Here is a 25,413-nt window from a genome sequence, read left to right on the forward strand (position 1 = left end):
GTAGGAAAGTCGAACCCAAAGCAGATACTTAGGAAAAGGTTTTCAGCTGCCCCACGGAGAAAGAAACTTGTCTTGCCCCTCAGAACCAAACTTGCACGGGGCGGGGTCACTGGCGGCGGGGAGCGAGGCGATCGCCCCGCCCCCGGCTACGTTGGCCAATAGGAAGGCCTGGGGGCGGGGTCATGGAAACGCGGGAAGGAGGGGAGGAGCCTCTGGTGGAGGTCGGGAACTGGGGGGCAGGCGGCAACATTGTTTCAAGTTGGACAAATTGACCAGAGCGAGAGATACACTGCGTTCCATCGCGACCTGGGGCCAAGGTGCTGGGCCCTCTTTCCCCCTCCTTGGCCCCCGAGAGCCGGGGCCCGCTTTCTGCAGGGTTCCCGGGCCCCCGCTCCAGGGCCGGGCTGACCCGACTCGCTTGCGCTTCATGGAGAACTTCCAAAAGGTGGAAAAGATCGGAGAGGGCACGTACGGAGTTGTGTACAAGGCCAGAAACAAGTTGACTGGAGAAGTGGTAGCGCTTAAGAAAATCCGCCTGGACACGTGAGTGGCTTCTATACCCGGGACTCCAGCTGGGGAGCTCCTTGACTGTCCTCCCACCCCAACAGGCGGGTAGCAGTCCAGGGACCGGAAGAGAGCAGGGAGGGACTTCTTTTGAAGTGGAGAGTTGGGTTGGGGGACAGTAGAGGGTTTCCCTAGGGAAAGTATAAGATTGTGTAGAATCCATGGAAAACTTTCTTCCCGAACTGAGCTGGATGATGCCCCCAAATATGCAACCAGAGACTCAGGAAGAGAAAGGAGGCCTCTGGGATAAGGTCCAGGACTCTCCACGAAGTTAGGTTATGTGGGAACCGGTGAAGAGCACCTTTCTGAATGAAGAGCCCTCCTCACTGCCCCAACCCCATCCTCATCTTAGAATTCTCTCTTTCAAGAGAATGGCAGTTAAACCTCACTGGCCCCACTGGTCTCTCTCCCACATTTTTTGTCTTTTACCTGCTCTCTGCTTAACCTTCACCAGGAGGCTTTACTTACCTACCTATGGGAAAAAAGGAAATAAAGACCTTAATGTCTCCAAAAGCCACACCCTGACGACCCAAGAATTAACTCCTTACAGGACACTTTCTCTTCTCTCATTTTCCTAGGGGATGTTGGGATGGTGTCTCCTTGAGGGGAAAGAATGACTGGGCTTGGGGAAAAGGAATATTTGTAACCATATTCTCATCTCTTCTTTCCCAACCTCTCCAAGTGAGACTGAGGGTGTACCCAGTACTGCTATCCGAGAAATCTCTCTGCTTAAGGAGCTTAACCACCCTAATATTGTCAAGTAAGTGTGTGCCTGGGAGGTGATCTGATAGGAAAGGAGGGTGAGTTGTGTCTGTATAATGGGGGCATTTCTCTCCCTCACCTCCATTTCCCGGACCTCCCCTTCCCTAGGCTGCTGGATGTCATCCATACAGAAAATAAACTCTACCTGGTTTTTGAATTTCTACACCAAGATCTCAAGAAATTCATGGATGCCTCTGCTCTCACTGGCATTCCTCTTCCCCTCATCAAGGTAATTCTTCTCATCAGCTCCTCCCCAACATGGGCATGTCTTGGGGTACTGGAGGCAGTCAGTTCAGGGCCATAATTTGTGATCTTGGCCTCCTTCCCAGCCCTCAGCCCCCTGCACAAGCACACACACACACACACACCTTTCTTTTGTGTCTCTTTCCCTGCTCATTATACTCATTAACCCTAGGGTTGGGCTGAAGAATCAAAGTTGAAACTCTAGTGAGTCAATCTAGCAGTTTAGGTGGGAGGTCAGATGAAACTCAGGTAAACGAGTTTTGAGAGCACTTGGTAGATTCTTCCAAAAAGCCCTTCCACCTGTTGGTGGGGAAACTAGCCTGTCTCTGTTGTCTGTTTTAGGGCTGGATTCTTCATTCTCAGAGCTACTTTCAATCTATCAAGAAACATTTATTCAATGCACATTTATTGAACGCCTTCAATGTGCTAGGCACAGGATATGCAAAAAGGATACAAAACTGAACAAGATTTGGTCCTTATCCTCACTGGGCTGCCAGTTCAATGGGAGAAATAGCTTATAAACATGTATTCTAATCCAACATAGTAATGCTTTAGTAGAGCTTTGGGGGCACAGAGCAAACCTAATCCGCTCACTGTGGAGAAACACAGTCCTCTCTCTCTCCCTTGTCAGAGCTATCTATTCCAGCTGCTCCAGGGCCTAGCTTTCTGCCATTCTCATCGGGTCCTGCACCGAGATCTTAAGCCTCAGAATCTGCTTATCAACGCAGAGGGGGCTATCAAGCTAGCAGACTTTGGACTAGCCAGAGCCTTTGGAGTCCCTGTTCGTACTTACACCCATGAGGTGAGTCCCTCTATAAGTCCCTCTGTACATTTCTTCTCTGAGCTTCCCCAGGAGGTGTTCACAAGGGCATTCATAAAGTTACTAAGGATATCTGGACAACATTTTCTCTTTTAGTAGATGGAAAGAATCTCTGACACCCTAAGGAGTCTTAGGGTATGCACAGAATTCATACTGTGGGGCTAACTGGACTTAGATACCAAGCCAGGACAGCTGAATGGCATACCATTAAAATTATGATCATTTGTCTCAAGTTTTCCAGGAAGATCCCAAACTGAGGGTTTGGAAATGTGGTCTGCAGTGACATGTACTATGCTAACTCTGAGCTAAGAAGTTGTGTGTAGCCATTTCTTTTTCTTTCTTTCTTTCTTTTTTTTTTTTTAAGAGACAGGGTCTTGCTCTGTCACTCAGGACAGAATACAGTGGCTTGATCATAGCTCACTGCAGCCTTGAACTCCTGGGCTCAAGTAATCCTCCTACCTCAGCCTCCCAAGCAGCTGGGACTACAGGCACCTGCCACCATGCCCAACTAATTTTTAAAGAATGTTTTTGTAGAGATGGCGTGTTTCCCAGGCTGGTCTTGAACTCCTGGGCTCAAGTGATCATCCTGCCTCAACCTCCCAAAGTGCTGGGATTATGGCGTAAGCCACTGTGTCCAGCTGTGTATAGTCATTTCTGTTAGGGGAAATCAGAGGGAGGGGAAGGATGGAAGCAAGGAAACTATTAAGAGCCTGAGAGTTAGCAGAGTAGTATTGAGGAGCTGAGATATGGGAATCTCTATGCCCTATAAACCACCCCTCCCCTTCCTATTCTTGTCCCCCAGGTGGTGACCCTGTGGTACCGAGCACCAGAAATCCTCCTGGGCTGCAAATACTACTCCACGGCCGTGGACATCTGGAGCCTGGGCTGCATCTTTGCTGAGATGGTATGGAGGCTTGCCCAAGTTCCACCCAGCCCACTCCTCCCCACATCCAAGAACAGCAGAACTGTTTCTTGGCCCAGATCTATGGCCCTTCCATCACAGGGCTCTCTCTCTAGAGTAGCACCAGGGGGTGGTGGGGAAGGATGGGACTGTTGCCTCTGATATCAACCACATGTTAGGATGCCCTCAAACAGTCTTAGTATGTATAATATATCTCTTATTCCTGAAATGAGCTGAATCATTTCTGCATATGTTTTAACTTCAGTCTGCATATATTTGGGAGATTGAGTTCTATTTAATGTCTCCTTCATTTCAGGCCTTCATTTCAAGATTTGTAGACCTTATTGTAGGGTGCCAGGATTGCAGTGAAGCCAACTGCAGTCACTTTATCCATACCCTTCTTTTAAACTACAGGCTTAGATTATGTCCCCCCTCAACCTCTGGCTTTTCAGATTGAAGGATCCTTGAGGCCCAGCCTTATGTGGGAGCTCCCATCCCCTTTAATACAACAGTGCAGTAGGCTGAGTCTTCAAATCAAGTCAGCAACATGTTTTATGGTCCTTTATCTGAGTTGTAACTGGGGACTTGGAGACCATTAGCCCATATATACATATATATATATATGTATATACACACACACATATATATAACGTACATTTATCCCCTAGTGCATTACCTTACAATTGCCCATATTCCTCTCTCAATTCATCAAAAAATATTTGTTAAGCACCTAGTGTGTACCCAGCACCATGCTAGGTGCTGTGGGGAACACAGAAGAAATGGAAGACACAGTCTCTGCCCGCTGTGCTCCTATCTAGAAGTGGCTGCATCACAAGGAGGGGGGATGACCGCAGTGTCTACCCCACACCCCGTGAGTGGCTTGGGATCCCTTTGCTACATGTCAGTGGCACCCCAGACATTCACCCTCTCCCAGCCCCACCCAGCCTTGGGGATCTGCAAAGCCATGGTTGGGGGAAGGAAGGAGGGGGCGAGGAGACAGATGAAGGGACTTCATTGTCTCAGGCTCTGTGTGACTGACCCTATGAAAAAGGCCCTGGGGAGGGAGTCATGGGGCCCTGCTGACCTTCCACTGCCTGTGGGAACCTCCTTTGTACATGGGACAGTTTTGACTGACGTCAACGTGGGTCTTGGCCTTTCCTCTTTCCCCATTTTCAGGTGACCCGCAGGGCCCTATTCCCTGGTGATTCTGAGATTGACCAACTCTTCCGGATCTTTCGGACTCTGGGGACCCCAGATGAGGTGGTTTGGCCAGGAGTTACTTCTATGCCTGATTATAAGCCAAGTTTCCCCAAGTGGGCCCGGCAAGATTTTAGTAAAGTTGTACCTCCCCTGGATGAAGATGGACGGAGCTTGTTATCGGTGAGAGTGGGGAGTGGGCGCCTATTTCCCCTCATTTATTCCCCCAGGGAAGGGCTTTTCCAGGATGAAGGAAGGATAAGACCAGGAACTCTGGTCTCAGTGTTTTGTTTCCCTAGTCCCTCCTTCTCTCCCTTTTGGTGTGCTGGTTCAGATATGGGAGGAGGGAAGTGAGAACTCTGCCTTGGGTAGAAGAAGTTGTGGTTTCCTGATTTCTGGGAACACCTGCTGCCCATTTAGTCCACTATCACATCATTGAAGTCAGCATACATCTCTTCCTCCAGCAAATGCTGCACTATGACCCCAACAAGCGGATTTCGGCAAAGGCAGCTCTGACTCACCCTTTCTTCCAGGATGTGACCAAGCCAGTACCCCACCTTCGGCTCTGATGTCCTTCTCTAAACCCCTACCCCCAATCTCACCCTCTCCTCCATGGTGGGCTTGACCTGGCTTGGCTCTGGGCTGTTTGAACTCAGGTTGGCCCTGTGATCTCATCTGGCTGCCTTAAACACTCACCTTCCTTTCTTGGCCAACCAACTCTGGGAAAACAAGAGTGGAAGGGAGGAATAGGTGAAAATGAAAGAAAATTTTTGTATTAGATGCACTTAAGTCAGACTTCACCACCCTCTCCCTCTCCTCTTAAGTCACTGCTGAGGAGGGCTGGTATTAAAAAACAAAACAAAACAAAGCTGAGTATTCTCCCCCCACATTTGGTTTGCAATCCTAATCTCTGAATGCCCCATAATTATTATTTCCTGTGTTTGGGGATGTCAGGGGCGCCAAGCCTCCTGCTGCCACTGTTTTTGTAAAGGCCAACTGATAGCAGAGGGCTAAGTTGGAACTTTTGAGAACCAAGCAAAATAAAATGTGGAGGGTCTGTTTTAAAGAATTAGGTTTAAAAAATAGATCCAATCAGTTTATACCTTAGTTTTGATGTTTCACCTCACCTAATAGGCTGGCAGACTCAAGACTCAGCCCCAGTGGGGCTACAGAAGAAATGATTGCCCCCATCGCCTTGTATGTCCCTCCTACGGGCAAAAGGGGTTGGGGAGGCTATGGGACAGGGACTGTGCTTCACTCCAATCTATTGCTTCACCTCAGCCTTATGAGGCAGGTGAGAGATGTTTGAATTTTTTTCTTCCTTTTAGGATTCTTAGTTCTTCAGTTGCCAGGAATCCCTGCTCCCATCTTCCTCTGAAGGCCACCCCCTACCCCATAGGAGTGGAAGTTAGGGTTTAGGCATCATTTTGAGAATGCTGACATTTTTCAGGGCTGTGACTGAGTGAAACATTGGGAAAAATATTTCTTTAAAAGAAGGATGAACAATTATATTTATATTTCAGGTTATAGTGATTTTTTTTTTTTTTTTTTTTGTCAGAGTGGGTAGATTTGTTGCCATGTACACCATGGGGTTTTGTAACACAAATGTTAAAAAAAAAAAAAGTATTTTTTTCCTTTTATGATTTTGTCTCTCTCTCCCACCCGTCCTTGAGTGCTCTTGCTATTAACATTATTTGTAATTTAGTTTGTAATTCATTAAAACAATGTTCCTAGTTTTATAGTTTATGTCTTTCCTCCTTTTATTTATTTATTGAAAGAATGGTGTGAGAGAGAATATGAATGTGTATATGTGATAATTGATTTCTGACCCCTCTTTTCCTAATCCCTATCTCTGCAGAGCTACCCACCCCATCTCATTTTGGTTAGTGCTGAGGGTGAGCAAAGTGGGTATTACTATCCCCATTTTATGGCTCAGGAAACAGAAGCCTATGTATTTCCTACTTCACTTTCCCCACACACCAGCACGTCCCCAGGCCCCCAACCAACACGCACAGATACGCACCCCATGTACACATGCATAGAAAGCAACAGTTACAGAATTTCAGTGTTAGAAAGGGTTCATTTCACAGTAAGCTCGCTGATTTTCCTTTTTGTTGCATATCACAAACAACAAAGTTTTCTGAAGATTCTTTTACTCATATTTACATACGATTCAGAAACTACCAATTGTCTATTAAAAATTATTATGAAGAGCTAAAGCGTCTCCAAGCTACCACTTTTTGTAGTTCCCATTGTCTCACTTCACCAAGAAACACCTCAGACCGCCCGCGGGCCACCCGAAAAACTCCTGTCCTCTGAAGCCTCACTAAAAGGAGGAAGCACTGACGTAAGGGCTACTTAAAATCCCAGGCTCCGGATCCTTAGGAGAGGTATTTCCCTTTATGCCCGCAAATCTGTCATGGAGGGCGGGGCACTAGAAGCAGCCCCCGCCAAATCCAGGGGGAGGGGCAAAGGTCCGTATCGGCCTTCCAAAGACTTATTTCAACCCCGCCTTGCCTGCCAGTCAAGTCCCGAATTTCTGCAGTACTGGCTAAAGTTTCAGTTTGACCCGCCTCCATCACTCACCTGATTAGATGTTTATGAGTCAAAAGGCGGGGGTCATGGGGTGTCGAGATTTTATTGGTTGATACATACGCCTGTCAATGGTGTACCGCCCCCTGTCTCCGGGAGCTCGCTTTTTAATGGCCTCTCACCTCATCCATCTTCAAGCTCTCTCTCCATCTATTGGTTTGGGGCCCCGCCCGTCCAGTCCCTTGCCCGTACTTGTTGGTGACAGCGCTCAAGAGACCCGCCTTTCTCCAGAGGATTGGCGGATGAGTGGATATATAGCCCACCCTCGATGGTAGGCGGGTAATCGAGCTATTGGCTGGAGCCCCCGCCCAGGGCGAGGAGGAGAAGGAGGGGCAGGAGGGTTTGGTTGAGCTGCAGCTGTTTGTCTGTTCGACACAGGCTTGGGGCCGACGGGGGAGACGGAGCCCCAGGTACCGAGCTGATGGAGCCCAAAGGGCTGGGGCAGAGGCGCCCAGGAGATGAGAATGGCCTGACCTGAAAGCGGAGGCGGGCCTGGGCCTAAGCAAGGGGTTAGAGTGGCCCGCTGGAGAGGGGAGAAGGGGGCCGGGCCCCGGCAGGCCTAATGGGGGCGCTGAGGAGGGGACCGGGCGGGCTGGGACCCCGAAGTTGGGAAGTCGGGGAGGCGGCTGGTTCTGGCGGCGGCTGGGCCGGTGGCCGGGCGCCGGAGGCCCGGAGCTTGTGTGAGGGCAGGGGCAGGCCTCATTAAGCAGCGCTGAAGAGGGAGGAGCTGGGGAAAGGGACGGGGCAGCGGGTGAGGTAAGCCCATTTGCCGGGAGGTGAGGAGGGGTCAAACCTGACGTCCGGGCCCCGAGGATAACCGGGGCTGGGTCTCTGGAGAGTTGTCTAATTGGAAGGGCCTGAGAAGGGTTTTTAGTTGGGTAAAAGGCATTCTTTTCAGAGAAAGTGGCTATTATAAAAACTGAAGGTGCTGTAGTGTTCAGAGGGATTTGGGTTAGTGAGGGAGAACTGGGGAAAACGAAGAAAGCCTTACTAATGTAGAAGACTAAGGTAGTTGATGAAATGGAAGCAGGGCCTGGTATCAGTTATGGGCCCTTCTGGGAATGCTGAAGGGTTGGCTAGACTAGAGGCTCTGGGTCGGGAGTACCCACTCTTTTGTTCCCTTTAGTGTCTAGATGTGGTAATTTGAAGTTTTTTGGTACTCCCAGGGTAGGAATGAAGATGAAAGTGAATTAATTTTTTTCTATAACTGTTGGCTACTCGAAACTCAGCCCTTGCACTTTCTCTTGACCTCATATCTGGTCTATACTGCAGTCTGTTTCTTCTTATACTGTTTCATGTCCTGAGAAGTTAGATTTGGGGGATGTTTTGTCCACTTGCACACTTAATAATGTGGTCTATCGTGAACACCATATCTCTGACTTAGAAGTGGGGAATGATTTCGTTATCTGCACAGGAGAAAGGGGCTTTGAGATCCTCAGCCATCAAGAGATCTTCTTAGCTTAGTTGGTGAAAACTTTTGTGGTATTTCCCAGGCAGTTAATGGAGTTAGCCAGGCCTGGAACTGTGAGGTGATATCACTGAGGAAGAGATTTGGGGAAGGGTGAGAAATTTCATTCCAAAAGGTTGGCATCACCCCTTGTTCTTTGTCTACTTCTTCAGGAGCCTATGTCAAACTGTGAGGTATCTGGGGAAGGGGATGAATGGCAAAAAGAAGGTCAATTACTAAAGCACAGGAGTAGATAGAGTCCCCTCCTCCACATATATTTTTGACAGTCTGGTAACCTTAGTCCCCCATAGCTTGGAGCCTATTGGATTGTCCCATATTGTACTTCTTCCTTTTTCCCTTCTATACCAATGTCTTTTATCAATACGTTTCTTAATTACAAAAATAATATGTACATATTTTTAAATATTTAAGCTGTACAGAAGTATAAAAAGTGTAAATCCTCCCACACATACATACCTCGCTCGTTATATTTCATTTAAGAAAGTCAGGGATGAGAAACAGCAGATCAGACCCATCTTGCTTTGCTTTGGGGGATGTGCCACCCAAAGGCAATTCTGTTTTCATGTTCCCACCAAACTCTAGTCTTTCATTTTTTCCACAGTTTTCCCTTCCGTAATGATACTCTGTTATTTATTGTCCTCCTTTCACAGTTCATTTTGTCCTCTGTCAAATTCAGAAAAGCAGAAGGTTGTACTATGGGTTGTCATTCAGCTTCTTTAATACGTACACACACACCCTAGTTGTGTGTTGGATATCCTAGGAAATGCCCAAATAGATGGACAAAACTTCTTTCTCTTTTATGGGTAGGATAGAAACATTATGGTGAATCATTTTGTTGGGACAATTACTGCCATCTCTGCTAAAGTGAGGAATTTGTGACCTCTAGAGTCAGTACAGCTGGGGCATTTCATACTACCACCTTATTAATTGAATTTGTCTTTACTGGCTTTAGAAGTCTTCTCATGTGTCTAGCCTTTGTTTAATACCCATCAGAAACCTCAAATGTTGTCTCCCCAAGGAACTTCTCTTACTTGCAAAGCCAGTCCTAGAGAAAGTTGTGTAGGGGTATGTGTGTGTATGTTTTAATCCTTTCTGGTCTTTGCCATTTTCTAACCCCTGGTCATATCCTGTCCATTTCTTCTGTACATCCCTTTGTGGTTTTTCTACCTCCCCCTTAATCAAAGCTTACCTTCAAGAAAGGATCTGATCCATTCTAAGGTGTAAATAACATATAATCACTTAAAATATTAATTTTTCCAAGGGTTTTTACATCTTTAAGAGGGAGCTAAGGAGTGAAATTATCAATATGAAATTTCAAACATAGACCCTTATTTGGAAAGAGGGCTCTCCTATTGCCCTTGAAGTCATACTTCATATCTTTTTTTTTTTCCTGAACAGTCCCTAATGCAGAACATACCTCATATCTTCTATTATTTTACCTAGGAGCAAGGATTGCTCTTCTATACCTTGCATGTTTGTGTGCATTGATACGAACTTGACTTCTGAGAAGGAGGCATAGGGTCGGAGAAGCAAGTGTATAGTTTACTCCTTAATCCTAAAGCATTTCAAATTGGAAAGTAACCAAAGTGTGAGACAATGAACTTAAAATAAGGAAACGCTTTGAAAGGAAGGATACCATAAAACCCTACATATTACACTCCCATTTCCCACGAATATTTTAGGAAAAATTTAGTGATTGACTGAATAGTAATGAAGCTGAATAAGGAGCCACCCAGGTGAGCAAAGTGTGGGCAGATTTCTGGGCAAGGTTGTAGCTTCTGTTTAGGGGCAGTGGGTACATTTTCAGAGTTTCTCCCGGCTCTGTGGTGGTATAAATTCCTTTCTTGTGTTTCTCAAGTCATGAATTAATATATTATGATCCAAAGCTTTTTGACCACTTAACATTAACTGAAAATTCAGGGAACTTTGTTTTTAGCTACAGTTGCCTCAGTGTTTGGGTGGCAGGGCCACATATTGGGTGTGATTAGGCCATCTGAGGCACAGTACTGGGTGACAGGAAAAGCAGTTAGCCCATGTGAGTTGCAACAGTACTTTGTGGGCTGGGTCCCAAGGGGGCCCTCCATCCAAGAGAGATCACAAAGGGGCCAAGGTGAGAATTGGTTCTCTAAGGCCTATTAAAAACATTCCCAAATGGAACGAAGATCTATCCAGATGGCACAGAAGGGGAAGAGCTGATTGGAAAGCAGGATTACTTACATTTAATTAATTTAGGGAGAACCTGTAAGGGATTGGACATTGTGCTCTGCTTTGAAAACTTAAGATGACATAAAAAAAATAGTCCCACTAGAAGTTCCTAGTTGAGCAGATAGATACAATTATTCATATAATGTGATAAATGCTATGATAGAAGTACAGTCATAATACTATTGGACCCTATGGGACACTAGAAGATGGTATAATGAATTCTGGGGTGAAAGAATAATTATGCAATTTCACAGAAGTAACATTTGAGCTTGACTTTATGAGATACCTTAGGATTTTGCTAAGCAGACAAAGTAAGGAAGGACATTCCAATCTTTCCTAGGTCAATAATAGGGAGTTTGTACTACCATGCTGATAAGAGATAAGTATTCTTTTTGCCTCTGGGAGAAATATAAGGGAGAGGGTGAGGGAAGTGGAAGGACTCTTTCATTTAATTCAGTGACTCATTGAATAACATTGGATCAACACAATCAAAGAAGCCAGGTTTGGTGGTGCAAGCCTGTAGTCCCAGCTACTCAGGAAGCTGAGGCAGGAGGATCACTTGAGCCCAGGAGTTTGAAAGTTTGAGACCAGCCTGGGCAACATAGCGAGACTTTGTCTCTTAAAAACAAAACAACAACAACAACAACAAAAACACACCCACAGTGAAAGAGCTGAGCCAAGTAGTGGAACTATCAGTTCAAGATTTTGGTGAGGGCCGGGCGCGGTGGCTCACGCCTGTAATCCTAGCACTCTGGGAGGCCGAGGCGGGTGGATCGCTTGAGCTCAGGAGTTCAAGACCAGTCTGAGCAAGAGTGAGACCCCGTCTCTACTAAAAAAATAGAAAGAAATTATCTGGCCAACTAAAAATATATATAGAAAAAAATTAGCCGGGCATAGTGGCGCATGCCTGTAGTCCCAGCTACTCGGGAGGCTGAGACAGTAGGATCGCTTAAGCCCAGGAGTTTGAGGTTGCTGTGAGCTAGGCTGACGCCACGGCACTCATTCTAGCACAGGCAACAGAGTGAGACTCTGTCTCAAAAAAAAAAAAAAAAAAGATTTTGGTGAGTTAGGTCTAAACAAAGTTGGAGGGGAAATGAAGGATATTTACTGGTTTCTGCCCTATCTTCCCTACTTAGTAAATCTGTCACATTAATCCCAAGGTCCACTGAATCTGCAAAAGTTACCATGTGCTTCCCTATTGCCTCCCACTGAATTGCTTCTATTTCAACTGTCCTGGCAGGAGTTGGTCAAGACCTTCTAGAGAGGAGTAATGATGAATTCATCATTCTGTCAGAAGGATATGGGACTGGATCCCAGTTCCCAGGGAAGGCCTGGGTCTTCCTAACTTGTGTTTAGTCTCAAAGCAAGTAATTACCTAAACTGAATAAAGACAGAAACTCTATCCAGTCTAACCTCTTATTCCAGTCCTGGTGCCCTCTTCAGAATTCATCATTTCCTGCTTCCTTAAGAGGTATAATGGTATAAAAGAGGCAGGAGTAGTTAACTAGGAGCCCTATATTTGCTACTTAGCAGCTGGCTATGTGATAACATCTGACCAGTTGACTAATTTTATGTGCCTCAGTTTCCTCACCTGTGAAATATGGAAACTAGACTAGATGACCTCTAGACTGGCTCTTAGCTGGTTAACTGACTTTAAAGGGCTGACATTTGGGACTGGGTTAGATTCCAGTGGCTATATATACTGGGAACTCGGTCTCTATTGATAGGTGGTAGACTTTTGAAGGCTTCATATGTATTTGGTATAGGAACTCAAAGCTAGCAAATGGAAGGGGGCTTGAGGAATGAAGTCTTGCTCTAGCTGGGATTGGCAGGCTAAGGACCTTTTCTGTTATGCCTACTTGCCTGTCCTCCTTGAGAGAGCTGCCTACACTAAAGAACATCCTCCAGTCCCAACCCCCACCCCCAGTGGGCTGACCTGTGGTCAGGCCTTAATCTTCCCTAGTTAATGGGTCATTTGATAAGCCATTGTTGTGAAGCTGTACTTTCTAAGGGAAGTTAAATCAGATCTCTTCTGAGCTGAAAGGGTTAAAGGGAAGAATAACCTGCTCCATCTTCCTTTTTTTGCCTCTGGTTTGAAGGTAGTACCCATCATACCACTTGACTGATTTGCTTTGGTTTATTTTTTTGCTTTTTGAATGGGTCATTAGCCATTGTCAGCTCTTGGCCAAAAGATGACCACCAGAATAGGGAAGAAATCAATTGAATCTTAGATGTATTATTTCATTTCTGTACCTCTGATCTTTTGAGAGTCTACTGCTTTAAAAATGATAACATTATAAACATGAAATTAAAGATGAAGGCTTAGAGATGGGTAGCCCATCAATTACCGTGAACAGGGAATGCCAAGACCTATTCTTGAGGTTACATATTAGGGTTAACTCAGTAGTTACTAATCTCTGACAATCAGTCCAAGGTTGCTTAGTAGTAAGAAAGTTGACAGTGTCTGGGCTCTGACTTGACTTTCCATCTGTGGGGGTTAGTGACAAGGACTTTGCAACCTAAGTGTGTCTGTGACTATTTCCTATCTTCACACTCCCCCAATCTCCTGGTGTTTTCCCAGGCCTAGAGTGATGTGTTTAGCCATGAGAATTCAGTCCATTCTAACTCCCATGTTTTCATATTGTAGAGTAGTAACATTGAAGCTTAATCTGCCCCTTGGATCAGGCTGAAATATGTAAAAATGTGAGGGACTAAGATTGAAACTAGTAACTTTTCCTGTGTTTCTTGAGAGTGTAGTATATGTATGTCACCTAAAGAAAACTTGATCAGCTAACTTATCATCAGTGTCCTTTTTTCCTATTTTGTCATCTGTTTTTTGTTTTAAAGTTTAGCGTTATGATGGCCTATCCTCTTTTCCTGTGAGACAGTGTATATGAAGTACCACATAAATACCTTTTTAGAAATCATCCTCAAAGATGCTGAGAAATAATCATGAAGTACACATAAATATAAAATGTTTTAGAAATAATTCATTCTTATCATTTCTTAGATGCCTTAAGAAAAGCAAGTTTCTTAAATGTACACAGAACTTTGTTTTTATTTTATTTTATTTCTTCTTTTTTCTTACAGTATGTGACTTTCAACCCAGTACACAGAACTTTAGAAGTGAATTCACATTGTGGTCTTTGCTGCTTTCACCAATCCCCTTCTTTCCCAAAGATCCTTACAGATAAGGAAGCTGAGGCTCAGAAAGGCAAAAAGAGTAACCTATGATCATAGTGCGTTAAGTGGCAAAGCAGAGAACAGAACTCAAATTTGCCTGATTCCAAAGCCCTTACTACTACACAAAATTGTTTCTGTCTTGGTTGGCTCTTCCCACTTTCATGATTGCTCCCTAACCTTAGTAGCAGGGTTGGGGAATCCTCTGACCTCTGGAGAACTCATCATTCAGCTTTCATCTGAATTTTAGTAGTAACTATAGCTATAGGCTGTCCAGAGACTAACTTCCTTCCATCTCTACTAACACATCTTTCAGTGTCAGGCCTCTCCAAAGCAGTGTTTTTTAAACTTTTTTTGATCATGACTCATAGTAAAAAAAATAAAATAAAATTTATGTCATAACTTGATGTGTGTAAAATACACCTACACACAAGTGAAACATTTTTCACCAAATTTTTTTTTTTTTTTTTTTTTTTTTTGAGACAGGATCTCAATCTGTTACTGGGCTGGAATGCAGTGGCATCATCATAGCTCACTGCAACCTCAAACTCCCAGGCCCAGGTGATCCTCCTGCCTCAGCCTCCCAAATAGCTAAGACTTCAAGCATGTGCCACCACGCTCAGCTAATTTTTCTATTTTTTGTAGAGACAGGGTCTCGCTATGTTGCCTAGGCTAGTCTCTAACTCCTGGGCTCAAGCGATCCTCCCACCCTTGCCTCCCAAAGTGCTAGGATTGTAGGCCTGAGCCACAATGCCCACTATCAAAATGATTCTTATGTTTACTCTTTGCCATGTACTTGGTATTTCTTGTTCTGTATCTTTTTTTTTTAATAACTGATGATGATCCAACAAGTGATTTTAAGGTCACTATTGGCTCACAGCCCACAGTTTGAGAAACATGACTCTAAAAGTTTGAGGATGAAGAAAAGCTAAAGAACTGCAACTAATGGTTAAGAGGCTAATTAATACTGACCCTTACGGTAATGGTTCCCAGAATTTTGGATTTCATGGACCAATTAATTTAAATTTGAGGGTTTTTATTTTTCCTTTAGAAAACTATTTTTTAAAATATATTCCCTGTTGGCCGGGTGAGGTGGCTCACGCCTGTAATCCTAGCACTCTGGGAGGCCGAGGCAGGAGGATCGCTCAAGGTCAGGAGTTCAAGACCAGCCTGAGCAAGAGCGAGACCCCGTCTCTGCTAAAAATAGAAAGAAATTATCTGGACAACTAAAAATATATATAGAAAAAATTAGCTGGGCATGGTGATGCATGTCTATAATCCCAGCTACTCGGGAGGCTGAGGCAGTAGGATCACTTAAGCCCAGGAGTTTGAGGTTGCTGTGAGCTAGGCTGACGCCACGGCACTCTAGCCAGGGCAACAGAGTGAGACTCTGTCTCAAAAAAAAAATAATAACTAAAAAAAAAAAAAATAGGTCTTTTTGTTTTGTTTTGTTTTTTGATACAGAGTCTCACTTCATTGCCCTGAGTAGAATGCTGTGACATCAGCCTAGCTCACAGCAACCTCAGACTCCTGGGCTCAAGCGATCCTACTGCCTCAGCCTCCTGAGTAGCTGGGACTAGAGGCGCACACCATGACACCCGGCTAATTTTTCTATTTTTAGTAGAGACAGTATCTCACTCTTGCTCAGGCTGGTCTCGAACTCCTGAGCTCAAGCAATTCTCCCACGTCGGCCTCCCAGAGTGCTAGGATTACAGGTGTGAACCACTGCACCCAGCCAACAATAGGTCTTAGAGGTTTTTCCATATATATAAAATCACACCTTATCCTTCCAGAGAAAATTGATATACTAAGAAAGTATGAAGTTAGAAATCTCATAATTAAGGGATATTCTTTTAAATTGAATAAATTTAGCATTATGGAAAAACTTGCTATATCATCTTTATTTTGATCGATTCATGATAGACCAGTGAAAACTTAAAATGGTACATGTGTGTCTGCATGTTTAGGATTCACTGGCCCAAGGAACTACAGAATACCCAGTAGCTGTGGTCCCTAACACCTGGGCCACTGGTCTGTGGCCTGTTAGGAACCAGGCAACACAGCAAGAGGTGAGTAGCAGGTGGGAGTGTGGGTGGGAGGGGAGCGGTGTAGGCGGTAAACGGCAGGAAAAGTTTCATCTGTATTTACAGCCGCTTCCTTGCTCCCATCACCACATAAGCTCCACCTCCTGTCAGATCAGCAGTGGCATTAGATTCTCATAGGAGCATGAACCCTACTGTGGACTTTGCATGTGAGGGATCTAGGTTGGGTACTCCTTATGAGAATCTAATGCCTCATGATCTGAGGTGGAGCTGAGGCAATGATGCTAATGCTAAGGGGCAGCTGCAAATACAGATTAAATTAGCATTTGTACCCTAAACATTTGTATCCCCATAATTTGCTGAAATTTAAAAAACATTAGCAGAGAAGTTTGACTGCACAATAAATGTGATGCACTTGAATCATCCTGAAACCATTCCTTCAAGACCCCATCCCTGTCTGTGGAAAAACTGTCTTCCATGAAACCAGTCCCTGGTGCCAAAAAGGTTGGGTGCAACTGCCCAGTAGGATCAGAGTAATTTGTCACATCCTTCTGTATTAATCTAGTCTACTTTGGGACTTTAAGTTCTCACCTGTCTCATTTCTTGCTAACTTTCTCTTTACCCTTTTGTTTTTTCTTTCTTTATACCTCTTTCATATCATGGTTGCTTTTTAGGAATATATTGATAACTCATATTGAGATATCCTTTTATATGTGTGTGTGTGTGTGTGTGTATATATATATATTTTTTTTTTGAGACAGAGTCTTGCTGTGTTGCCTGGGCTAGAGTGCTGTGGCATCAGCCTAGCTCACAGCAACCTCAAGCTCCTGGGCTCAAGCAATCCTTCTGCCTCAGCCTCCCAAGTAGCTGGGACTACAGGCATGCGCCACCATGCCCTGCTAATTTTTTTCTATATATATTTTTAGTTGTCCAGATAATTTCTTTCTATTTTTAGTAGAGACGGGGTCTCGCTCTTACTCAGGCTGGTCTCGAACTCCTGAACTCAAGCGATCCTCCTGCCTTGGCCTCCCAGAGTGCCAGGATTACAGGCATGAGCCACTGCACCCGGCCATCTTTTAATATATTAACTTGATCTTTTCTGGATCATCAAAAGCAGGGCCACTAAATAACAATACCTAGCTATTATTTATTAGCACTATGCTAAATGCATCTTTCACTTACTCCTCATAGCTACTCTATGAGGGTGGTATTTTTCCATTTCACAAAGGTGGAAAGTAAGGCTCAAAGAGGTAGAGAAATTTTCTTGATGTCATATTAATAATAACTAGTAGCTTAATATTTAGCACTTTATATCAAATACTTAAGTTCTTTGCATGTATTATTTAATCCTTACAACAACCTTATGAAGTAGGTGCTTATAAGGCTGTTATCCTATTTTACAGATGAGGAAACAAACGTACATATATATTTAATAACTTTCCCCAAGGGTCACAGCTAAGAAGTAGAACTGGAAAACATACCCAGAGAATTAGAGTTCAGAATTGGACTTTGTTCCTCTGCATTGCCTCTTGTATGATATTCTGTCTTTACTATCTAGTAAGTAGGATTACTGAGAGTTTTAACCCCAATTTAACTCCAAACCCACTACCTAGAGTGACAAAATAATGTGTCCCCACATATGCCATAGACTATGATGCCCATAGAGTCTCTATGACTAACTTTGGAGAAGGGGAAGATTAATTTGAACAAAGTACAACTCAAGCAGTGCTTAGGTTTTAGAGAGAGGTTTTTGCATGCTCTATAATAACTACTCTTTGAATTTCATAGCTCCTTACTTTCCCTTAACGGTCACAATGATGAAATATAGTCAGGTTTGGATGATGAAAATCTCAAAAGTCCCAACTTTTCTATTTGTTCCCTCCCTCATCAGCTTCTTTCTTAGCCCTCCTAGAAGGTAAAGGAGTTGATTCAGTGTATTCTTTCATCAAATACTGATTGCTTGCAGACTTATCCCCTATGCCATCCTCTGGAGATGCCTACATGTGTTTAGAAGGTATACGTATCTTTCTCTGCCTCTAATGTGGAAGGCTATAGTTGTTAGGCCCCTTTGATGTGGAAGGCAATCTAATCCCTAGGCACTAGCAAGACAGCTGCAAGTTGAGAGTAGGTCAAGCTTACTCTCAGACTTGATAGACTTTCAGACCTGGAGAGGTGGCAGGAACAAAGTGAAAGAGTTGATACTGAATGTGATCTGTTGGTTGTATTTCTCTCTTCACCTTAACCAGAATTGAGAAAGGATAGATTTTCTGGCAATAGGACTCTGATTAAATCTTCAGAAATTTCTTGTTAGAAAGATTGGTCATATATGAAGGATACAGAACCAGAAGCTACCCCTCTACCCTTAGGAGGGGTGACTCTTATCCCATACCCCTAGAGTTAATCTCTCATTTTAAGAAAGAGCTTAAAAAAAGGAAAAGGAAAAAAAGAGCACAGCACTAGGATACCAAGTAGCTACTGGGGATCTAGGGTACCTGTGGGTAGATCTGATTATTCTTTATGCCAACTGATGGTTGATCAATATTCTGTGACTCAAAAAAAAATTTTTTTTTTAAAGACCTGGTGGGGAATTGATGGGGGATTAAAAACTCACAGTTTTCAGTCTTTCCATTTCAGCTCCCTTGACAGTTGGAGATTATGTGGTAAGGCAAACTCTACTTCAAAAGCAGTTCTTACTTTACTGTTCCCCACTTTTACCACTGGTCAGCTGCCTGAGAACTTCTCAGAAGTATAACCTTTCAATGATGGATGATTACAAGAGCTATGTCCTCATAGGAGCAAGGAAGTGCAGAGATTCTGACCTTCCTTTAAAAAGCGATTGCAGCTTCAATGGACCTATGTCTAATTGTAGCCATTTTTTTCCTTGCAGGATTGTTGAAGCCTGGAAGTCCCCTCCCCTTCCCCCTCCCCCCTTTGCGGCATCCCCCTCCCTCTACCCTTTCCCACTCTGATAATCTGGCCATGACTAGCAGAAGCACAGCCAGGCCCAATGGGCAGCCCCAGGCCAGCAAAATATGCCAGTTCAAATTGGTCCTGCTGGGAGAATCTGCAGTGGGGAAGTCAAGCCTGGTATTACGTTTTGTCAAAGGGCAGTTCCATGAGTACCAGGAGAGTACCATTGGAGGTGAGTACCTCAGGAAAAGAAGAGGTTCAATATTTGATAAGGCTTTCTTTTTTCTTTTCTTTTTTTTTTTTTTTTTAAAGAGACACAGTCTTGCTCTGTTGCCCAGGCTGGGATGCAGTGGTGTGATCATAGCTCACTGTACCCTTAAACTCCTGGGCTCAAGCGATCCTTCCACCTCAGCCTCCTGAGTAAGCTCGTACTACAGGCGCACACCACCTCACCCAGCTAATTTTTTAAAAAAATCTTTTGTAGAGACAGAGTCTCATTGTGTTGCCCAGACTGGTCTCAAACTCCTGGCCTCAAGCAATCCTCCCACCTTGACCTCCCAAGGTGCTAGGCTTATAGGCCCAAGCATCTGCACCTGGCCTGATGAGGCTTTTGAAAGGCGATCTAGGACATGATTGTGGGACTGGCCCTCTTAGTCCCATTCTTTCCCCTAGGAATGGAAACTCTATATAAAAACAAAAGAAATGATTTTTAAAAAAGGAAAAAAAGAAAAATATAGCCATAATGCCAAAAAGCAGGAATATGTGCATCCACTTGCTTCCTGGAAGAAAGGTTGACCTCTGCACACAAAGAAAATTACTAAAATTTTATCTGTCTGTCTTCCTTTTCTCACTCTGTCTTCTTAATCCTAATGAAGTCAGTTGACTGTCATCTTGAGCATATAAAAGTTGGTTTGGAGCTGTGAGTCATGATCAAAGATGTACATCAGAATTACCAGGGAGCATTTCAACCTATGCATGCTTGGGCTGCACCATAGATCTGATTAATATTGGAGGTAAGGTAAGGTTGGTGGCAGTGGCACAGGCATATGTGTTTGGAAAAACTTCTTAGGTGATTCTGATGTACATATCTGGTAAAATAGAGGCTAGAACTATACAACATATAAAGGGCATTTGCCTTTCCCTCCTTCGCTACCTTCTCTCTGCCACTATCCCAAAACAGGGTGCTAATTCAATAAAGGATCTTTTATGAGAACTCCCATATTATTCCTTCCCCCTTTTATTAGTCAGCTTGGGAATGTGCTCCTGGACCTGTAGCAGATAGAGACTAGGTCTTGCTATGATACCCAGGCTAGGCTTGATCTCCTGGGCTCAAGCGATCCTCCAGCCTCAGTCTCTGAAGTAGCTGGGATTACAGGTGCCTGCCACTGTGCCCAGCTAATTAATTCTTGTTGTGAGGCCAGATGTGGTTGCTCACGCCTGTAATCCTAGCACTCTGGGAGGCCGAGGCGGGAGGATCGCTTGAGGTCAGGAGTTCGAGACCAGCCTGAGCAAGAATGAGACCCCATCTCTACTAAAAATAGAAAGAAATTATATGGACAACTAAAAATATACATATAGAAAAAATTAGCCGGGCATGGTGGCACATGCCTGTAGTCCCAGCTATTCGGGAGGCTGAGGGAGTAGGATCGCTTGAGCCCAGGAGTTTGAGGTTGCTGTGAGCTGGGCTGACGCCATGGCATTCTAGCCCAGGCAACAGAACGAGACTGTGTCTCAAAAAAAAAAAAAAAATTCTTGATGTGACTTTTATCAGAAGCTTATAGTTATAGGACACACTGATAATCGACACTTTGAACACACTTTTAGCCCTGGGTTCCTCCCAGGGCTATTAAAAAAAAAAAAAGAAGAAGAAGCTTATTGTTTATGTCATTATTTGTTATTTCTCTATTTTAGATAGAGGAAGGATAACTCTGGTATAAGTGCCAGTTCTTCTCTCTATCCCTCTTAGTTTATGATGTGCCCCATTCCTTAGCCAGAGAAACTTTTGACAGGAATGACTTACCCAAGGGCAGGCTTAATCCTGGTTCCAAGACTTACATGTAAGGAGAACGCTAAACCTTTTCCTGTAGCTGAGTAGCCTGGGTGGTGACTGGTCGTAGAGTGAGAGTAGAGATATTTTGAAGGGGAGTGGGGTGTTCCCATTCATCCTCCCACTTACAACTTCTTCCCCTCCATTCTCTTATCCATAGCGGCCTTTCTCACCCAGTCCGTTTGTCTAGATGACACAACAGTCAAGTTTGAGATCTGGGACACAGCTGGGCAAGAGCGATACCACAGCTTAGCCCCTATGTACTACAGGGGTGCCCAAGCTGCAATCGTGGTTTATGATATTACTAATCAGGTAAGTAGGCTAAGAAGACTGTTCTCGCTTATATGTATAGGAATTAAATTAGGTGAGGGAGAGAAAACAGATTCTGAAAATAGCAAGTTAGCATACAAATTATGCTTCCAAATGCCAAGAAGACAGAGATAATGAATTATCGGAGACCCATGGTTTCAGTGAGGAAAGGCCGCCCAGAAGTGGTAAGTTTTAAGACTAGGTTTTAAAGATGGTGGATGTGGATTGGCAGTCATTACAAACTACCCATTCTCTTCCTCATGTTTTCCTAGGAAACCTTTGCCCGAGCAAAGACATGGGTAAAGGAACTACAGCGACAGGCAAGTCCCAGCATCGTTATTGCCCTGGCGGGGAACAAAGCTGATCTGGCCAACAAGCGCATGGTGGAGTATGAAGTAAGATGGCCCATACAGTCCCTCCCTAACACACTCCCTCTGTACTTGGGGCCTCTTTTTTTCCAAACCAGTCCTCTTTGAAAACCTCATCTAAGGACATTCATTGTCTCATTCCCCAGTTCTACACCAAGTTAAATACAGCAACACTGTGACCCTAATGACAGCCAGGAGATTTTAGAGGAGTCAGAAGAAAATTCCAGAGCAGAGGGGTAGGGAAGTACCAGCTGTGGGGGTACCAGTGTGAAAACAGGAAGGAGGGAGCAATTAAATTTGAGGTAAGGGACCATTCAAGTGTCAGAACCCAAAAGCCCCCTGCCAACTTACCCTCTCCCCCATAATTAAGATTCCTGACATCTGTTTTTTGGGCTGAGTGGACATGGGTTTATCTTGAGGGAGTTGTCACTCAATTATGGATCTAGGGCCAGCTGGCTCAAAGGGGCATTAATTAAGGGGTGGGAACCTCGCTGTAGGTCATGTATGAGAGTGGAAAGGCAATACTTGTTTCCCTCCTATATTCTGAGCACCAGTACATCCAACCCCTTGCAGGAGGCCCAGGCATATGCAGATGACAACAGCTTATTGTTTATGGAGACTTCAGCCAAGACTGCTATGAACGTGAATGATCTCTTCCTGGCAATAGGTAAGGTCAGAGCAGCCTGAGAGCTTCCTATCTTTTTCCCTTATCTATAGGCAAAATCGTCACTAACCCAAGTCAAGGATAGGTGGGACTGTCTCCTCTTTTAAAAATTTTAGATATATGGAAATAACTTTCTGTTGGGACCTCCATCTTTGGCTGCAGCTTTAGCCCCCTTGTGGCCAAGGTAGTTTGCAAACAATGAACCCTCCCCTCTTCAGAACATTCTTTTAATCTCTTGAATTTCCCCTTTCCCTCTGCTTTTCTCCCACCCAATAGCCTTTGGAGTGGGGGTTGAGTGAAATCTACCATATTTTCTTCCCTTCTCTTTTTATCTCTAGCTAAGAAGTTGCCAAAGAGTGAACCCCAGAATCTGGGGGGCGCAGCAGGCCGAAGCCGGGGTGTGGATCTCCATGAACAGTCCCAGCAGAACAAGAGCCAGTGTTGTAGCAACTGAGGGGGTGGCTAGCAGCGAACAAGTATGGAGCTAGCACGAGAGCTAAGAAATAACCTCCATCCCCACCCCTCAGCACACAGCCCCTACGGTAACAGCACACTGAGCCCTGGCTCCCAAGGGCTGCCTCCTGACAGCTCCGTCATGGCACTTTTTAACGCTTCAGCAACCAACACCAGGCAGCTGTTGCCACAGGCCTCCTACCCCCTACGCTGGGGCTTGGGGGTCAACTCCCCCCAGGACTTACCTCCCAAAACAAACTTTCTTCACTTTGTATTATAGGTGCGAGACAGTGACCTACTTATCTTTTCTCCTTCTCCCCAGTGTTCTTCCCCATTTTTTCAGAAAACACTTTCGTCTTCTGCCCCTTCCCCCTCCTGCTTTTGGTCAGACCCTGTTCTTGATCCTGTTTTCCTCCTCTCCCCAGGATGGAGAAGGTGGTGAACCCAAGAACTGAGGAAGGAGGTTTCCAGTTCAGTTACATTAAAGGGCCCTGGGGGAGAATAAACTCAGAGCAGGAGGAAGTAAGGAAACATTTCTTTTTTGTTTTTATTGGGTTGGAGTTTCTCATATTTGAAAACACTGCAGTATCCATGAGTCAGCCTTGGGAGGGTATTTCTAGGTAGAGGTGAAAATGGGGAGGCAAGCTTTCAGGCACCAGGTGGGTGTTATGTTGTTAGCTAGCTGGGTGGAGGTGGAGGTACAGTGTCATCTGTGGCTCTGGAACTCTTCCAAGGCCCAGTTGGCACAAAGCCCTCACCCAGCCTCTTAGGTCGCTTCTCTCCTATAGTGGGGACTGGACCCCAGAGTCCTCCAAAGAATCTTCACTGGTTGCCTGCGTCTTTGGCTCTGCTGTGATATAATTGGAGGAGGGACCAGTTTCTGATATCCGTCCTCTGATTTATACATATGCATTTTCCCCCTCTGGCCTTTAGATGGTCTCAGCCCCAGCCACCATATCCCCCTGAAGTTTGCACTTTAATTGATGGTAATTCAGTTGGGATATTTGTTTTATGGTGGTTTTGATTGATTTACTTGCCCTCCTACCTTCTTTTTAATTAAATGGGACCTGAGGAGTATGTATGAGGTTTTCAGAGGGGCTATGGAGAAAAGTACAAGTGGCAGCTACTCAAGCCCAGTCTCCACTGTTAGCTTCCTCCAACTCTGATCCTTAACCCTCTATTTTTGCCAACCTAACTCTTGAGTATAGGTTTGCCTTTCCTGGAAAATTAAGCAACTGGGAAGTGGTCTCAGGATAGCATAGGCCAAGGTAGGGGAGTAAAGAGGTCAGGCAAAAGGGAGGAGTTTTCTGTTCTTCCCCAGGGTTCACATTCAATTTGAAATCCATTACCATGTCTTTTCTACTTCCCTGTAAATAGGTATGATCTTATTCCCACTGTATAGTCTGGTCTGTCCCCTGCCTCCCATCAGGCCCTATTTCTTTTCTCCTTTGTTAGTATCTTGAGTTTAGTCCCTCCATCCTTATCCCCCATGCAACCAGTGGTTTATTCCATGTACCACTAGGGGCTAGTACCACAGAGGCCTCCTTGTAGCCGCCTCATATCATACTACCTGTTCCTGTGGACAGGGAATGACTAGCACTGGAGGTACTTCACAACTGTCTGATATCATTAGAGTCCTTTCTAAATCTCTAGCCTCTCTTCATATCCCTCATCAGGTGTTTTAGGACGTCTTTGGGAAGCCATCAAGGCAAGAGAGAGCTCTAAGTTCCTTCTTGTTCTAACTCAGAGTTTTGGGAAAATTTGGGAAAGACAGAAGTCACAGTGACTTAGGATTGGAACCTTCTGCCCTTTTGGCTTACAGACTGTCTTCTGTCCCAGAGCAGCTGAGAAATCCATAAAGCTGAGATTCTGAAGGACCCAGCTTAGGTTCTTCCACTTAGGCCTCAATTCCCTTCCTTTTCCAGGGGCAGCCTTAGTTCCCATGGCCCTGAAACACACATACATTTTTGCCTTCCTTTTCCCAGAATCCACTAGCCCCCCAAAGCACCCAGTGCTTCCTTTTTACAAGTGGAAGAACTAGGATGGCTCTCTAAGTCTCTTAGAAATGAAGTTCTTTCTCTGTGCAGCTTTCCCCATGGAGCAGGAGTGAAGATATATTATTGCCTTGGGGCCGGGAAACCATTTCCCCAGGCTTCTTCTCCCCTCCCGAACCCCCATAGGAACAGGATTGGCCTTAGCTTCTGGGCCTATCTGCTGCCTTCCCTCTACTTCCTACCAGCTCTTCTGCCTTTGAGCTCTGTTGGGCTTGGGGATCTTCGTTTTTTATTTCCCAGCTCTTCATTTTTTTTCTTCTGGTCAGTTTTTTAGGGGGGTGGGGATGTCATGTTTTGTTTCTGGTTTTGTTTTTTGTTTTCTTTTTTCTTTTCTTTTTTTTTTTTTTTTTTTTTTTTTTGCTTTTAAGAAAGCATTTGCCTTTCTTCCTCTCCCAACATAACAATCGTGGTAACAGAATGCGACTGCTGATTTACCGATGTATTTAATGTAAGTAAAAGAAAGAAAAAATTGCATTGGAGTGTTGCTTTGTTTTTTGCTATTTATCTGTCTCATACTAGGAATTTGGAAAAAAGAGCACCCAATAATGTTTTATTAAATCAGAAACTTACCCTCCCCTGCATCTTGAAACCTCATTATTCCCTTTAATCTTTTCTTGAACAGCAAAAGAATCCA

General features: G+C 44.5%; 2 protein-coding genes across 7 annotated transcripts; both read left to right on the forward strand.

Moving 5' to 3' along the window:
- Positions 1–235: 235 nt before the first annotated feature.
- CDK2 (cyclin dependent kinase 2) lies at positions 236–6,231 on the forward strand. 4 transcript variants are annotated; one of them, XM_069489614.1, is made up of 8 exons: positions 236–543; positions 1,247–1,324; positions 1,435–1,555; positions 2,201–2,371; positions 3,192–3,293; positions 4,018–4,161; positions 4,467–4,670; positions 4,952–6,026. In XM_069489614.1, the coding sequence occupies exons 1-8, from the start codon at positions 428–430 to the stop codon at positions 5,054–5,056; spliced, it is 1,041 nt and encodes a 346-aa protein (XP_069345715.1). In that variant the 5' UTR covers positions 236–427; the 3' UTR covers positions 5,057–6,026. The 4 variants fall into 4 exon arrangements, with proteins under 4 accessions (XP_069345715.1, XP_069345716.1, XP_069345717.1 ...); XM_069489615.1 differs by lacking the exon at positions 4,018–4,161 and having other exon boundaries at positions 4,952–6,231; XM_069489616.1 differs by lacking the exons at positions 3,192–3,293; positions 4,018–4,161 and having other exon boundaries at positions 4,952–6,231.
- A 1,217-nt stretch (positions 6,232–7,448) lies between these two features.
- RAB5B (RAB5B, member RAS oncogene family) lies at positions 7,449–25,203 on the forward strand. Of its 3 annotated transcripts, XM_069491604.1 has the most exons (6): positions 7,449–7,489; positions 18,862–19,116; positions 21,092–21,243; positions 21,513–21,635; positions 22,182–22,275; positions 22,611–25,203. In XM_069491604.1, the coding sequence occupies exons 2-6, from the start codon at positions 18,954–18,956 to the stop codon at positions 22,724–22,726; spliced, it is 648 nt and encodes a 215-aa protein (XP_069347705.1). In that variant the 5' UTR covers positions 7,449–7,489; positions 18,862–18,953; the 3' UTR covers positions 22,727–25,203. The 3 variants fall into 3 exon arrangements, with proteins under 3 accessions (XP_069347705.1, XP_069347703.1, XP_069347704.1); XM_069491602.1 differs by lacking the exon at positions 7,449–7,489 and having other exon boundaries at positions 18,900–19,116; positions 21,134–21,243; XM_069491603.1 differs by lacking the exons at positions 7,449–7,489; positions 21,513–21,635 and having other exon boundaries at positions 18,900–19,116.
- The last annotated feature ends 210 nt before the right edge of the window (positions 25,204–25,413 follow it).

This window comes from Eulemur rufifrons, chromosome 16 (assembly GCF_041146395.1).
Source record: "Eulemur rufifrons isolate Redbay chromosome 16, OSU_ERuf_1, whole genome shotgun sequence".
Lineage (NCBI taxonomy): Eukaryota > Metazoa > Chordata > Mammalia > Primates > Lemuridae > Eulemur > Eulemur rufifrons.

Bases quoted from the DNA above. Each gene is read 5' to 3' on its own strand.
- CDK2 (XM_069489614.1), top strand. From the start codon at position 428: ATGGAGAACTTCCAAAAGGTGGAAAAGATCGGAGAGGGCACGTACGGA. The intron at 1,556-2,200 runs GTAATTCTTCTC...CTCCCTTGTCAG, and splicing joins TTCCTCTTCCCCTCATCAAG to AGCTATCTATTCCAGCTGCT. The intron at 4,162-4,466 runs GTGAGTGGCTTG...CCCCATTTTCAG, and splicing joins CAGTGTCTACCCCACACCCC to GTGACCCGCAGGGCCCTATT.
- RAB5B (XM_069491604.1), top strand. From the start codon at position 18,954: ATGACTAGCAGAAGCACAGCCAGGCCCAATGGGCAGCCCCAGGCCAGC. The intron at 21,244-21,512 runs GTAAGTAGGCTA...ATGTTTTCCTAG, and splicing joins TTTATGATATTACTAATCAG to GAAACCTTTGCCCGAGCAAA. The intron at 22,276-22,610 runs GTAAGGTCAGAG...TTTTATCTCTAG, and splicing joins TGATCTCTTCCTGGCAATAG to CTAAGAAGTTGCCAAAGAGT.